This window comes from Panicum virgatum, unplaced genomic scaffold (genome assembly GCF_016808335.1).
Source record: "Panicum virgatum strain AP13 unplaced genomic scaffold, P.virgatum_v5 scaffold_1805, whole genome shotgun sequence".
Taxonomy (NCBI): Eukaryota; Viridiplantae; Streptophyta; class Magnoliopsida; order Poales; family Poaceae; genus Panicum; species Panicum virgatum.
Genome location: NW_024376277.1, coordinates 87849 through 102927, shown reverse-complemented (window position 1 = coordinate 102927; position 15079 = coordinate 87849). Strand labels below are relative to the sequence as shown.

The 15079-nt window shown below is 50.4% G+C and overlaps 1 protein-coding gene, 1 long non-coding RNA gene and 1 other non-coding gene across 3 annotated transcripts; 2 read left to right on the top strand and 1 right to left on the bottom strand.

The window, feature by feature from the left end:
• Positions 1-526: 526 nt before the first annotated feature.
• LOC120694029 lies at positions 527-12558 on the bottom strand. Its single transcript, XM_039977212.1, has 7 exons — positions 12368-12558; positions 11479-11813; positions 11243-11299; positions 2192-2246; positions 1921-2057; positions 1618-1816; positions 527-1122 (listed from the first exon to the last, which is right to left on the bottom strand). The coding sequence occupies exons 2-7, from the start codon at positions 11803-11805 to the stop codon at positions 782-784; spliced, it is 1116 nt and encodes a 371-aa protein (XP_039833146.1). The 5' UTR covers positions 11806-11813; positions 12368-12558; the 3' UTR covers positions 527-781.
• A 382-nt stretch (positions 12559-12940) lies between these two features.
• Positions 12941-13096, top strand: LOC120694030. Its single transcript, XR_005683301.1, has one exon. It is a non-coding gene; the product is annotated as a 5.8S ribosomal RNA (ribosomal RNA).
• Positions 13097-14321: 1225 nt separating this feature from the next.
• Positions 14322-14773, top strand: LOC120694022. The gene is made up of 3 exons (XR_005683300.1): positions 14322-14446; positions 14520-14618; positions 14751-14773. It is a non-coding gene; the product is annotated as an uncharacterized LOC120694022 (long non-coding RNA).
• The last annotated feature ends 306 nt before the right edge of the window (positions 14774-15079 follow it).

Genomic DNA, 15079 nt, shown 5'->3' with positions numbered 1-15079 from the left:
TACCCTCTTCTCTGAAGCAGCACGTACTGCAACCCAGGCTGGCACATCCCGTCTCTTCCAAGCAGCCCACAACAGGAATAGGGGTAAGTTGCTGTAGCATGAACTTGTTTTAAATTTGATTTAAAAATTTTAAGGTGATAAAAATGGGCTCTCTTGTGATTGATAGCTTATAACCTACAAAGCAGGTTAGCAACGGACCAAATGTGAAGATCCCAAAATCTAGCCGTGGGGGTAAAACAGGCACCCCCTATGAACAATCATAAATCTTATGAGGCAGTTGTGCTTAGCTTGTACCATGAAAAAGCAACTATATCATGTTGTAAGCTTGCTTAACTTAAGAAATGTTCTTAGCGTTGATTTAACTTGTGAGATGATCTTAATGCTGATTTATCATTCCAACTGTATCGTGTTGTAAGCTTGCTTAACTTGAGAAGTTCTGATCGTTGATTTATCATTCTAACATGATATTGTTTGCCTAATTTGTAAAATGTCCGCTGGCAGACGACGGGTAGGGCGATTGTTTATGTGCTGATGGCACAATGAATTATGAATAGAGTAATGCATTATTAGACATTGATTAGAGTAGAGATGTCTGACTATAAATCAACAGGACTAAACCTACCTAATTCCACTACTGGTTCATACTACATGAGATCGCATTTCCAGCCAAACGACAAAAGTAAGCTCTGACAGGTACAAGCACAATGCACATTCCAACGCTCAACAAAATACTGCATTCCCGTCCCATTGCACAGGCCGGATGCGCACGACAGGCAGCGAGCTACAGGTCCCTTGTAGTCTCCACTGCGACTCCCTCGTTGAGCCTCTTCATTGTCAGCTGCTTGTACACGGCGCCCAGCGCCATCACCACCGCCGTGTCCGAGGACCCGGCCAGCGGAGATGCCACACCCAACGCGTCACCCAACAGCTCCAACACAGCATCCACGACCATGCTAGCACTGGTGTTGCCCGCCTTCGCCTGCTGCACCAGACGCCCAGCCGCCTGCTGCACCAACTCCTCAACTGTTGAAGCCCAGCCAGCACCTGCTACAACAGAGCCTGCGGTCCTCAGCCTCTTCGGGGTCGAGCCACCCAGAGGGTCGGTCACTGCAGCACCGCTCTCTTCACCAGGGGAGGCAGAGTTAGGGTTTACAATTCCAGTAGAAAAAACATTCAGACTTCACCGATAAAGAAAAATTTAGAAATATCAGAAATATCATATCAAATTCAATCAAATTCAATTTAAAAAATGGCAGGATTTCCCTAAAATCCATCTCTAAGCCATCATACATGACAATTGCATATAACAATAAAGAAATAAGACTACATATCGCAACAATGTCATTTATTTTTGTTATTGCAGGTTGTAGAAGCCATTAACTATATTCAGTACCTATTAATATCAATTAATATCAAAGGAAGAAAGCTGTCCTTTCCACTTAAGGACTAAAATTGCTACTTCCAAGTTGCATCAGAGGACCTATTGCCACTAAGCCAATTCTAGAAAGGCTTACCTGTTTTATTAACCACCCATTTGCCAGCTCCACAACTAAAATTGCTACTTCCAAGTTGCATCAGAGGACCTATTGCCACTAAGCCAATTCTAGAAAGGCTTACCTGTTTTACTAACCACCCATTTGCCAGCTCCACTGGATGACTCACCAACAGCTACCTCTGTCCCCTTCCCTTTGCCCTTTGTTGCAGCCCCATTGGAGCACTTATCCTGGGTAGATTGCATCTCATCAGCACCAGTTATGGACTTTTTGATTCCCTGTTCAAGCACTCCACTCTCCAGGGAACAAACAGGCACAGCCGGCTGCAAGGAAGTTTCAGACAAATGCATTCAACTCAATGTTGATCACAGAGACTCTAGGCTCTAATAATTCTTGCGGCTACTGGGAGACCAGGCTGTGGATATACCTCACGCACACTTGTAGGAGTCCTGGGATCCTTGTCCACTGCCGCAGCTTCTTGGCCGCTCTGCATGGACACATTCTGCTGCAGCTCTGGAAGCTCCCAGGTACAAGTAAGATCAGACCCAACTGAGTGGAGGCAACCTATCATGGAGCCATCTCTCATTTCATGGACTGAAAAGAGAAGTAGATAGACATTCACAGAAAAAAAAATGAGAATTTAGATAGCATTATGTCACTGAAGTAGCATGCAGATTCAGATTGCTGCCAACACTTACCTCTCAGAAGGTCTTTGCGCACAGATTCAGTATGCTCTGCATTGATTTTGATGGCCTGCATAATTTAACAGTATTTTGAATTGATAATGACAACATGAGTAGTTGGGTGCTGCACCAAAAGAACAGATTATATCTCAAAAAAAGGAACACGTTATATCTAAAAAAAACATTATGAATGAGTTGTGTCTTTCAACAAGAACATGCTTGTAGCATGGTGGGAAGTCCTCCAGTTGTGAGGCTACCAACCAGGGTTCAAACCCAGGTTCTCAAAAAAAAAGGCCCCTCACTGTGTTCCCCAAAAGTATTTGACTCAACCTGTGGCAACGGTGTCCCTGTAGGGGCAAGAGACTGCTTCTGGGTGCCTTTTCTCAACTTTTCAAACAATGCCTTCTGGATGTCTCTCTCCTTGGGTCGAGATTTTTATTCTCCTTTTTAGTTCTCTTTCAACAGTGAAACACAGATTGAGCGACAAACAACAGAGTTATTCTTTCCATCCTGGTTGTAGGGGCAGGCGAGTTAGGGGATGTTATGGCTGTGGGGAGATGTGGAGAGGCGAAACAAGGAACCAGCCAAGAAATCAACAATATCAAGGAGAGGATTATAGAGATGATGATGGTGCAGACCCTTGAAGCGCAGATCTGATGACAAAGAGAATAGAGAAGATGAGCTGGGAGAACATGACCTTGAGCACCAAATCGAGAAGAGAGCAGGGGGTAAGAGAAAGAGGGGGTGAAAATGACTATTATGGACAGAAAGATAAGAGGAGAAAATCAAGCTGCTATAGAAGGATGGGTCCTGCAACTGCAGGCAGAGGCGGTGTGCTTCATTTGCAATGGTACTGGACATCAACATGGCCAATGCCCTAACCATCCCTTATGTTACAATTGCAAATGTAGTGGGCATAAAGCAATGTTTTGCCCTGCCAAGAAGGGATTGAGGAACTCTGGTTTTGGTATACCTGGAGCAGGTTTCTTTAGTATCCATACCAACTGACAAAGGCAAGGGAAGGAAAAAAAGCGGGGCCATATTGCCTTTGGTCTAACAATCAGAGTTATTCTTTTTAAAACTGAAATGTACAACAACAACAACATAGCCTTTTGTCCCAAGCAAGTTGGGGTAGGCTAGAGATGAAATCTAAAAGAAACGAGAAACAAGAATAAGAGAAGCATAAAAAAGAAAAAAAAAGAAAAACACAAGACAGAAGGTAGCGATAGGGGTAAACAGAAAAACAAGCAAAAGTTATGGTTCCGGCATTAGTTAACTTTACACGTTCTTAAAAATAATTTAAAAGTGTACATTTCAGTTTACACGTTCTTAAAAATAATTTAAAAGTGTACATAATGTACACTTTTAAATCATTTTTAAGAACATGTAAAGTTAACTAATGCACTGATTGCTGTAATATAAATGGCGTTGGATGATTTGGATCATTATGCAACTGCAGCTAATAGCACCACACATCCAGAATGCTTCCAAAGTAAAATCCAGCAATATAAAGGAAAACATTCCAGGCAAAATGTAAGTGATGGCATATACAAAAAGTATAGGAGAACAAAAACAAGAGTAATCTAATTGGAAATAAACCACACAGTGTTTTCAAGTAAATAAGGCAGCAAAACTTTTATAACGTCAATGTCTGATTACCAAAAAATATACACCAGTGGCACTGTTATGGTCGGTCAAGTCTACGAACGCAGGAGGCGCGTCGCTAGTGGCTAGATGCAGCGTGCATGGCGCGCTGCATTGTGGGCGTTTGTTGCTCGTGTTTGTTACTCGTTCCCTAGATTCTAGGAGTTGCTATGCCTCAAGTTTGTTAAGATATTTTGTATAAGAACCATCATCCAAGTAATGAGGAGATCAGCCAGAGATAGAGTTTATCTCTTTCTCCCTGGCGTCTTGCGCCTGCACACCACGTTCCAGCAGTCTCGCCGCTGGCCGCCAGGACGGCGTCGAGCGCTCGCTCCCGCCGTGCGCCTAAACCACGTCCACCTCCCAGCCATTCCTACTTCCTCCGTAACACCCACAGCACTCTGGTATCAGGAATGTCGGACATCGTTCCTGGTGTCTCCACCGCGCCGTCCCTGCCCATGTCCATCGCACCAACCACTTCCGCCGCGCCGACCACCGCCATCTCCACAGCGTCCGCTCCCCCGGCTACGGCCGCGGAGTCGAGCGCCCTCGACACCCTGACGACGGCCATCTACGGGCTCCAGCGCCAGATGGGATCCTTTGCAACTCGTTTGTCGTCCATGGAAGGTCGCGGGTCCCCATTTGCTGCGGGATCTTCGTTTGCACCCCAGCCTTCGCCGTTCGGAATGCCGGGATACGGCGCGCCGCCGCAGCTAGTACCTTCCACGGCGTCGACTATCGTGCATACCACCGCTGCCTCCCATCCAATACCTATCCACCAGATCAACTTTCCACACTCGCCCTCGCCGATCCCGAACTTGAATGGGCCGCCGCACTCGCTTCCGTCGCCGACGCCGCCGTTGGAAGCCATGGAGACCGCCAATGATCTGGAGGTGCCGCGCTTCCACAAGCTCACGTTCCCGACGTTCGACGGCAAGACCGACCCCTTGGGGTGGTTGAACAAGTGCGAGCAATTCTTCCGCGGTCAGCACACCCGTGAGAACACTAAGGTTTGGCTCGCCTCGTTCCATTTGACGGATGGCGCCCAGCAGTGGTACGACATGCTCGAGCGCGATGCGGGAGGTGTCCACAACATTCCGTGGCCGACCTTTCGCACTCTATGCCAGCAGCGCTTTGGGCCGGCCCTGGGAACGAACCACCTCTCCGACCTGGCGCGCCTCCCGTTTCCGGGCACCGTCGACGGCTTCATTGACGCGTTCCAGCAGCGCTTGGCTCACGCCGGGTCCCTCACCCAGGAACAAGTGCAGCTATTCTCCGGGGGCCTCCCCGACCACATCAGGGTCGACGAGGAGCTACAGATGCCACAGGACCTCCAGCGCGCCATGTGCCTAGCTCGCGCATATGAGCGTCGTGCCGCGGCCGCGGTCACTGCTTCGGCATCCCGGCCTCCGCGCATTCCGGCCCGCCCTCACCATCCGGCCGCGGGCGCAAACCCGGCACCCCCTTCTGCTGCCACCGCGGCGCCGGCGCCCGTGCCGTCGCCCCCACCCCGGCTGTTCCGTCGCTTCACGCCAATGGAGATGGCGGACCGCCGGCGTCAAGGCCTGTGCTATAACTGCGATGAGCAGTACGCGCGCGGCCACAAGTGCCAGCGCCTCTTCTACCTCGAAGTCTCGGACTTCGTTGACGACGTCGAGCCCCCGCAAGACGCCACCCCGACTGCGCCAGAGGAGCCCCTAATTTCGTTGCACGCCATTGCCGGGATCCGCACCGCGGACACGATGCGCGTGCGTGTGTCGGTGGGCAACTACGTGATGACGGTGCTCCTGGACACCGGCTCGACCCACAACTTCATCAGCCCCGTAGAGGCCGCGCGGGCGGGTCTCCGCTTTGGCGACAGTGCGGGCATGACCGTGATCATGGCCAACGGCGACCAAGTGCTGTGCGCCAGCCTCGCGCGTGACGTCGACATCCGGATCGTTGACGAGCACTTCTCCATCGACTGCTACACCATTCCGTTGGATTGCTACGACATGGTCCTTGGCGTTCGTTGGCTGCGAACTCTGGGACCCATCCTATGGGACTTTGACGACATGTGCTTGGCATTCTGGCGCCGCGGCCGTCGCGTCCTCTGGCACGGACTGGGCTCGTCCTGGACGGCCCCAGCGGCCGCCAGTCGCCTCCATGGCGTTCGCGCTGCCGAGCCGGATCTCCTGGCGCTGCTACTCGACGACTACAACGACGTCTTCGCCGAGCCGACGGGTCTACCACCGCCGCGACACTGTGATCACCGGATACATCTCGTTCCTGGTACTCCTCCTGTGTCCGTTCGGCCATATCACTACCCGCAGCTCCAGAAGGATGAACTGGAGAAGCAATGCGCCGCCATGCTCGCTCAAGGCATCATCCGACCGAGCGTGTCTCCATTCTCAGCTCCTGTTCTCCTAGTCAAGAAGCAGGATGGCTCGTGGCGCTTTTGCGTGGACTATCGTGCGCTCAATGACCGAACAGTCAAGGACAAATTTCCCATTCCGGTCGTGGAAGAACTCATTGATGAACTCCATGGCGCTCGCTTCTTCACGAAGCTGGATCTCCGCGCTGGTTACCATCAAGTGCGCGTGCACCCGGCCGACATCGAGAAGACAGCCTTTAGAACGCACTAAGGCCATTTTGAGTTTTTGGTCATGCCGTTCGGCTTGTCCAATGCCCCGGCGACGTTCCAGCGCCTCATGAAAACCGTGCTGCATCCGTTCCTCAGGAGGTGCGTTCTAGTCTTTTTTGACGACATTCTAATCTATAGCCGTTCCTGGAGTGAACACCTGCAGCACCTGCGCGCCGTTTTCGACACGCTGCGGTCACACCACCTCAAGGTGAAGCGCTCCAAATGCGCCTTCGCAACTTCGTCAGTGGCCTATCTCGGCCACATGATCTCGGCTGACGGTGTGGCCATGGATGGCAACAAGGTGGCCGCGGTGACCGCCTGGCCGCAGCCGCGCTCCGTCCGCTCCCTGCGCTGCTTCCTGGGCTTGGCCGGCTACTACCGATGCTTCATCAAGGACTTTGGCAACCTGGCGGCGCCGCTGACGCAGCTCCTCAAGGACGCATTTCTGTGGACTGACGCAGCCGCGACCGCGTTCGACGCCCTCAAGCGCGCTCTGTCCACGGCGCCGGTTCTGCACATGCCGGACTTCGCCCAGTCGTTCATGGTCGACTGCGATGCTTCGGGCACGGGGTTCGGTGCGGTACTACATCAAGGCGCCGGTCCCCTGGCCTTCTACAGCAAGCCGTTCGCGCCGCGCCACCTCAAGATTGCGGCCTACGAGCATGAACTTATCGGCCTGGTCCAGGCCGTCCGCCATTGGAGGCCCTACTTGTGGGGCAGGCCGTTTGTCGTCCGTACTGATCACTACGCCCTCAAGTTCATGCTAGATCAACGCCTGTCTACGGTCCCGCAGCACCAATGGATCAGCAAACTTTTCGGTTTCGACTTCTCCGTCGAGTACCGATCCGGGCGCATGAACACCGTCGCCGACGCCCTTTCCAGGATGGAGGTTGGCCAGCCCGAGCTCGCGGCGCTCTCGGGTCCGACGTTCAGCTTCTACAACGACCTTCGCGCCGAGCTGGAGAATGACGCCGACCTGCGCCGCCTCCGCGACACCATCACCGAGACCCGTGGCGCCCCATGGCGAGTCGACGAGGGCCTCATCCTCTGCGGCCGGCGCGTCTTCATCCCAGCGACGTCAACCGCGCTGGCCACTGTGCTCCAGATCGCCCACACCAACGCCCATGAGGGCATTCAGAAGACGCTGCACCGACTCCGTGCAGACTTCGTCGTCGACAGCGACCACCGGCTGGTCCGTGAGTATGTCCGGGCCTGCGCTATCTGCCAGCGCAACAAGACAGAATCGTTACATCCTGCGGGCCTCCTACAACCACTCGACGTCCCAGCGCTGGTGTGGTCGGACATCTCCATGGACTTCGTGGAAGGCCTCCCCAAGGTACATGGCAAGAGCGTCATCCTCACCGTCGTGGATCGCCTGTCCAAGTATGCCCATTTCATCGCCCTCGGCCACCCTTACACGGCTGCTTCAGTGGCACGGGCTTTCTTCTCCGAGGTGGTGCGCCTCCATGGGTTTCCCTCCTCGATCGTCAGTGATCGTGATCCGGTGTTCACGGGTCATGTGTGGCGCGATCTGTTCAAGTGCGCCGGCGTCCAGCTGCGGATGAGCACAGCCTTCCACCCATAGACCGATGGGCAGTCGGAGGCTGTCAACAAGACGATCGCCATGTATTTGCGCTGCATCACCGGCGACCGACCCCGCGTGTGGCTCGACTGGCTCCCGTGGGCGGAGTTCTGCTACAACACCGCCTACCACTCCGCGCTGCGTACGACTCCGTTCCAGGTGGTCTACGGCCGTCTGCCTCCGGCGCTTCTTCAGTACACGGCGCACTCGGCGCAGACCTCGACGGTGGACACACTCCTGCAGGACCGCGACGCCTTCATCACCGAGGTCCGGGAACGCCTACAGCAAGCACAGGAGTACGCCAAGCGCCACTACGACGCCAACCACCGGGACCTGACTTTCGACGTCGGGGACTGGGTGTGGCTTCGGCTGCTCCATCGGCCGGCTCAGTCACTGGTTCCGGGACGCCGGAGCAAGCTTAGCCCGCGCTATGCCGGTCCGTACCAGGTACTGGAACGTGTGGGTGATGTGGCGTATCGTCTTCGACTGCCGGAGGGGGCGCGCATACACGACGTGTTCCATGTCGGCGTTCTGAAGCCCTTCCATGGAACCCCGCTTACATCGACTCCGGCTCTTCCTCCTCTGCAGCATGGTCGTCCTCTTCAGGCGCCGGAGAAGGTGCTGCGCTCCAAGCTTCGCCGTGGCGTGTGGTTCATCCTCGTTCAGTGGACAGGTCTGCCGTCGGCTGAGGCTACGTGGGAGCCATTGGCGGCCTTCCGTGAAGCGCATCCTACGTTCCAGCTCGAGGACGAGTTGTTTGTCGACGGCGGGAGAGATGTTATGGTCGGTCAAGTCTACGAACACAGGAGGCGCGTCGCTAGTGGCTAGATGCAGCGTGCATGGCGCGCTGCGTTGTGGGCGTTTGTTGCTCGCGTTTGTTACTCGTTCCCTAGATTCTAGGAGTTGCTATGCCTCAAGTTTGTTAAGATATTTTGTATAAGAACCATCATCCAAGTAATGAGGAGATCAGCCAGAGATAGAGTTTATCTCTTTCTCCCTGGCGTCTTGCGCCTGCACACCACGTTCCAGCAGTCTCGCCGCCGGCCGCCAGGACGGCATCGAGCGCTCGCTCCCGCCACGCGCCTAAACCACGTCCACCTCCCAGCCATTCCTACTTCCTCCGTAACACCCACAACAGACACATAAAAGAATTTGATATTACTATAGCACGGTAGCATAGGCTTAATAAGCTCATATGATTCCCACGACCACACCATACAATTTAAACTCTGTAGAATGGTACAAGGCAATAGCCAATTAGAAACTATGGAAGAAGAGTTTATGATCCTGAAAACTAATGCAGAAATATGTACTGCTTGGTTGGAACCGAAAGTAGAAATTAAAATGTGTGCTTTTCGGTATTTAGGATCGATTCTACAAAAAGATGGCGACATTGATGAAGATGTTAGGCATAGAATTAAGCTTCGGGCATCCTCTGTGACAAGAAGGTACCACAAAAGCTAAAAGGTAAGTTCTATAGGACGGCGATTTGCCCGGCGATGTTATACGGCGCTGAATGTTGGCCTACAAAAAGGCAACATGTCCAGCAATTGAGTGTAGCAGAGATGCGTATCTTGCGCTGGTTTGTTGGGCACACAAGAAGAGATAGAGTTAGGAACGAAGATATTCGGGATAGAGTCGGGGTGGCACCAATTGAGGAGAAATTAATACAACATCGATTGAGATGGTTTGGACATGTTCAACGGAGGCCCCCTGAGGCGCCGGTGCGTAGTGGGGTTCTAAAGCGGGTTGATAGCGTAAAGAGAGGTAGAGGTCGACCTAAACTGACTTGGAGCGAGGCGGTTAAGAGAGACCTCAAGGAGTGGAATATCTCCAAGGATTTAGCTACGGATAGGAGCGCTTGGAGACTATCAATCAATGTGCCGGAACCATGACTTTTGCTTGTTTTTCTTTTTATTTTTCTGTTTACCTATTCTCTACTTTCTGTCTTTTTTTATGCTTCGCTTATCCTTAGTTCTCGTTTCTTTTGGGTTTCGTCTCTAGCCTACCCCAACTTGCTTGGGACAAAAGGCTATGTGGTTGTTGTTGTTGTTGCTGCTGCTGCTGCTAGGAACATGGGCAGCTGGCACTGGTGCTGTCAAACTCAAATTCAAATAAAAGTGTCTGTTACCATTCAAGTTATATTCAGAAATAAATGTGCCTCTATTCCTCGTGCAAGCAGCGGTGAGAAGGGGAAAAGGTACTAATAAAAAAGTGCTCCTCAAACTCACAGAAATTAAGCATGATGGAAGGCTAAATTAATCAATAAACCTGATGGGTATTCAATGGATTGACAATTTTTAGAGGCTCCAGAGAAATGATTATCAGCCACCACAAGTACTAATTTCTCCTAAAAAAATTGAAACGACAAAAAAATCATGTATGCAAACCAATCTGTTACAGGAGAACATATACGCATTGCAGCCCGATGAAATCTAAATGCAAATGAACAGGTCCGTACTTCCTCCCAACCAACTCGGAGACGATTTACTGGCTCCAATGTTGAGAATCACCAAGATCAACCAGGCAAGTAGAAATCAACACCGCCATGTATCAGTCCAAGAGCTAGCAATGTTCAAAACTGCAGAAATCAGAGGACAAACAAGGAAAAGTTCTCTCCCTAGTTTTAGACTGAATCCAGCAGTAACCTAGTAGAGAACCCTCTCAGGTGCAATGCTTCCAAATCAGTTAAGGAATTAGAAAAAGGCAAGTAGCGGAAACCCTACCAAATCCATGTGTACTGTCCAAGCAATCCATATGAACAGCCAAACATATCCATACATTAGAGGGTGTTTTGTGGAGAATTAGGGACCAAATGCAATTTGAGGAATCTAGAAACTACTCCACATGCTTTGAACTGAATGAGAACCATTGGAGGCAGAAACTATCAGAGACCAGAGGGACCCCAAAACCCCACTGCCCAAGCACCAAGTGCGCTAGAATCTGCACACTTAACTGGTGAAACTGAGACAAGATCCACCAACACCCCCGCAAATGCAGAACAACTCAACACGCAAGCATGGCGATGCTCAAATCGACCCCAATTTGAACGAGGAAGCCCACAGTGAAACCTTGAGGCCTTGTGCAAACACCAGTCAGAAACCTCTGGACAACATCTCAATCTAACAATGTTTCGATCAGTAGGGAGCCGCCCGAAACCAGTGGAATTGCACAGAATTGAAGTGGAGAAGGGCAAGGTGATAGGGAGAAGACTTACTTGAGGCAGCAAATTCTGTTCCGTGATCTCTGCCTCCTTTGTCTTCTGAGCCAGCACCTGCATCGGAGCCGCACAACCACATTAAGGGCACAAACATGCCTACAAGCAAAGGATGCAAAGCACCTGCAGACCATTTCACCAGGTCTGCATTGCACACGCAGCGAACGTGTGTGCATGGGAAGAGGGAGTGTGGCGAGGAGGGTGGTAGTGGTGCGGGATTTGGGGGTACTTTGCACCTGTAATGTCGCTGTGCCCTGGGCAGCATCGCCTTGCCCATCATCTACAGTAAGTTCTTGCATAGTATTTGTGCTCTGGGCAGCATTGGCTTGTCCATCATATGCTCCAAGTTCTTGCATCTGTAATGTCCCTGTGCACTGGGCAGCTTCAGCTTGTCCATCATCTGCAACGAACTCCTGTTTAAGAAATGTTATGCCCTGAGCAGCATCACCTTGTCCATAAGCAAGATGCTCTCTTTCAAAATCGCCCTCGTCACTAATCAAGTCAACATATTGTGTAACCACCTTATCATCATCACTGGACAGGTCAATAAAGTCCAGTATCATTGCTTAACCTGAAACAGCAAAAGGACGTGAGCAATGGAGCACAGCAGATTCTAAAGTACTCCCATGACATGATAGCCCCAGATACTAACAGTAAAAAAAGACCATTATATCTTGAAAATAAATAAATTCGACAAAAAGCAACACCAATTTTGCTGAAAACTGAAGAGTGCTTTTAATGAACAAACTAAACATGCCGAGTTGCAGCTATGCAGCAGAGAGCAACACGACGATCTGCTACTGCCGGACCTAACAGATCAGATCATACGAGCCTAGCTTCAAATCACTGAGGTTCTGTCAGGCGGAAGGCTGAACTAAAACCAGGAATGACTGCTATTGCAGCTGCTCTGACCGACGGAAACCAAGAAATGAAAAGATAAGCTGCTGCTAAAAAGACCAGACAAGCTGAGTTGCTGCTGCTGCAATCAAACAACAGAACAAAACAGCCAAGAGAAATACGAAGGTAAAGAAAACAAATTGGTCTAGCTGGGATGCAGCTACCGAGCTCAGAACCTGCCGGTCATGGATGGGTGGGCAGTGGATGGAGCCGTGGATGTAAGCTCACCTTCGGTGGGCATTGGACGGAGCCGTTGGGGATGGCAGTCGTCGTAGTCCACGCCAGTCGCCAAGATGGAGGTCGCCGTAGAGGGGAGGGAGGAGGAGGATGCGAAGGCTGCCCTCGCGCTGGGGAGGGGAGCGACGGGCGGATTCGAGGAGCAGCAGCAGAAGGGTGAGGAGAGGGAGAGAGAGGTGAACAGTCGGGCGTGGTAGGGTTTCGGGAGTGGCTGGCGACGGGATATTATTCAAAGCACAGAGCATCCTAGCCGTCCAATTCGATCCAACAGCTAGAAGCGACGTGCGTTCTGATTTGGGCTGTGTGGGCCAAATCAGTTAGATGGGCCAAAACAGGTCTTGTCTCATGCTGTCGTACCTTCACTGTTTAATGTTTTGCAAAAACAAATATCATATATACCCCAATACAATTTTTACATGTAATAGACTACGGTTGTCAGGTAGGAGTTTGAATAATTTTCTAACAAAATTACTATTATTATCTATAATTTAAATGAATTTATGCGTGCATATTGGAAGTAATTCCAGTTCGAACTCTAGTAATGTTGCTATCTTAATACAACACGACTCTCAGCAAAGGATATCTCGGCTCTCGCATCGATGAAGAATGTAACAAAATGTGATATCTGGTGTGAATTCCAGAATCTCGTGAACCATCAAGTTTTTTAATACAAGTTGCGTCCGAGACCTTTTGGTTGAGGGCACGCCTGCCTGGGCGTCAAGCCAAAAGACACTCCTAACCCATACATGGGTACGGATGTGGTGTTTGGCTCCCCGTGCCTCGTGGCGTGGTGGGCTAAAGTTGGGGCTGCTAGCATACCATGCCGGGCACCAACATGTGGTGGCGACATTAGTTGTTCTCGATGTGGCGTCCCGACACAAAGCTAGCTCATCGGCCTAAATGACCCATTTACATTCGTAGCACCTCGGTGCTCGGACTGCGACCCCAGGTCAGGCGGGACTACCCGCTGAGTTTAAGCATATAAATAAGCGAAGGAGAAGAAATTTACAAGGATTCCCCTAGTAACGGTGAGCGAACCTGGAGTAGCCCATCTTGAGAATCGGGTAGTCTCACTTCCCGAATTATAGTCTGGAGAGGCGTCCTCAGAGATGAACTGGGCCCAATTTCCCTAGAAAGGGACACCTGGGAGGGTGAGAGCCCCGTCTGGCTCGGACCCTATCTCACCACGAGGTGCCATCAAGGAGTAGGGTTGTTTGGGAATGTAGCCCAAATCGGGCGGTAAACTTCGTCCAAGTTAAATACAGGCGCGAGACAGATAGCGAACAAGTACCGCGAGGGAAAGATGAAAAGAACTTTAAAAAGAGAGTCAAAGAGTGATTGAAATTCCCGGGAGGGAAACGGATGGGGGCAAGCGATGCACCCCGGTCGAATGCGGAACGGCTTCTGCTGGTCCACCGATCAGCTTGGGGCGTGGGCTGTTGCCGGCCGTGCCGGCGGCGTCGGGCGAAAGACTAATCGAACCATCTAGTAGCTGGTTCCCTCAAAGACTAATCGAATCATCTAGTAGCTAGTTCCCTCCAAAGTTTCTTTCAGGATAGCTGGAGCCCATTATGAGTTCTATCGGGTAAAGCCAATGATTAGAGGGATCAAGGGCGCAACACCCTCTGTAACACCTAGTTTATAAAGGACATAAACCGAGCAATCAGTACACATCTGGTGATGATTTCTATGCCAGGTGTAAGATTCATAGGACATAGCATTATAGTCTTATAGATTTATAGCAATTAAGTTCAACATTGGCTGTATGGAAATTTCCTTGTTCAGTAATCAGTACGCAATATGCACTATGCATCATATTAAAGAATTTTTTAATACTGTCAGCTACTTGAGTTTTTGACTGCTGAGTCACTTACTAGTTGTACTACTGTAGTGTCATCTACTTTTGATTTGATTGAATTTTTAATCCACCTCTTGTGAAATTTATGTCCTTTCAATTAGTAATAGTTTCATAATCTTTCTTTGATATCTCATTTATTTTGACACTTAAAATGTGAACAGAAACAGATTGAGTTGCTGACAAAAGTGAAGATGCCACTATCAGATTTGGTGGTAAGAATGAGGACCGTACAAAGATATGGTATCTGACTATTTATAATCTCTGATAAATGACTGATATATTCAGAGTGCGGCTCTGGCGCTGGATCAATCTATCTTGGATGTTGATCAAGTGGAGAATCTTATAAAGTTCTGCCCTACGAAAGTAGAAATGGAACTTCTCAAGGTACCTCACCAGTACATTGTTTTTTTACTTCCCTGGTGATCTCATTTTATAAATCTACCATCTTACTTTTTTTTGTCAGAATTACACTTGGTGATCCTATTACATAAATTTACCATCTTATTTTTTATTCAGAATTACACCGGAGACAAGGAAACGCACGTGCAACATTTCACCTTTCTTCCCGGTCCGTGGAACAGGGCCACCGCCCCTCTGTGATAGCAGGCCCACGCTCGGTCGATGCCGAGTCGTGGCGGCTCCTGAAACTGCATGTGGTTGGCATGAGAACTAATTTCAAGTGACGGTGGGAGGTATGTCCACTCGCCGGTCGGATTAGGTACTTATGCTTACCGATTACCATATTTCTCGGCATGTGGTTAGTATATTCAAAGCTTAACAACCACTACCACACACTGTGGCCTTAACCATTTTCTCTAAACAGACGGGGCATCTACAAAAATATT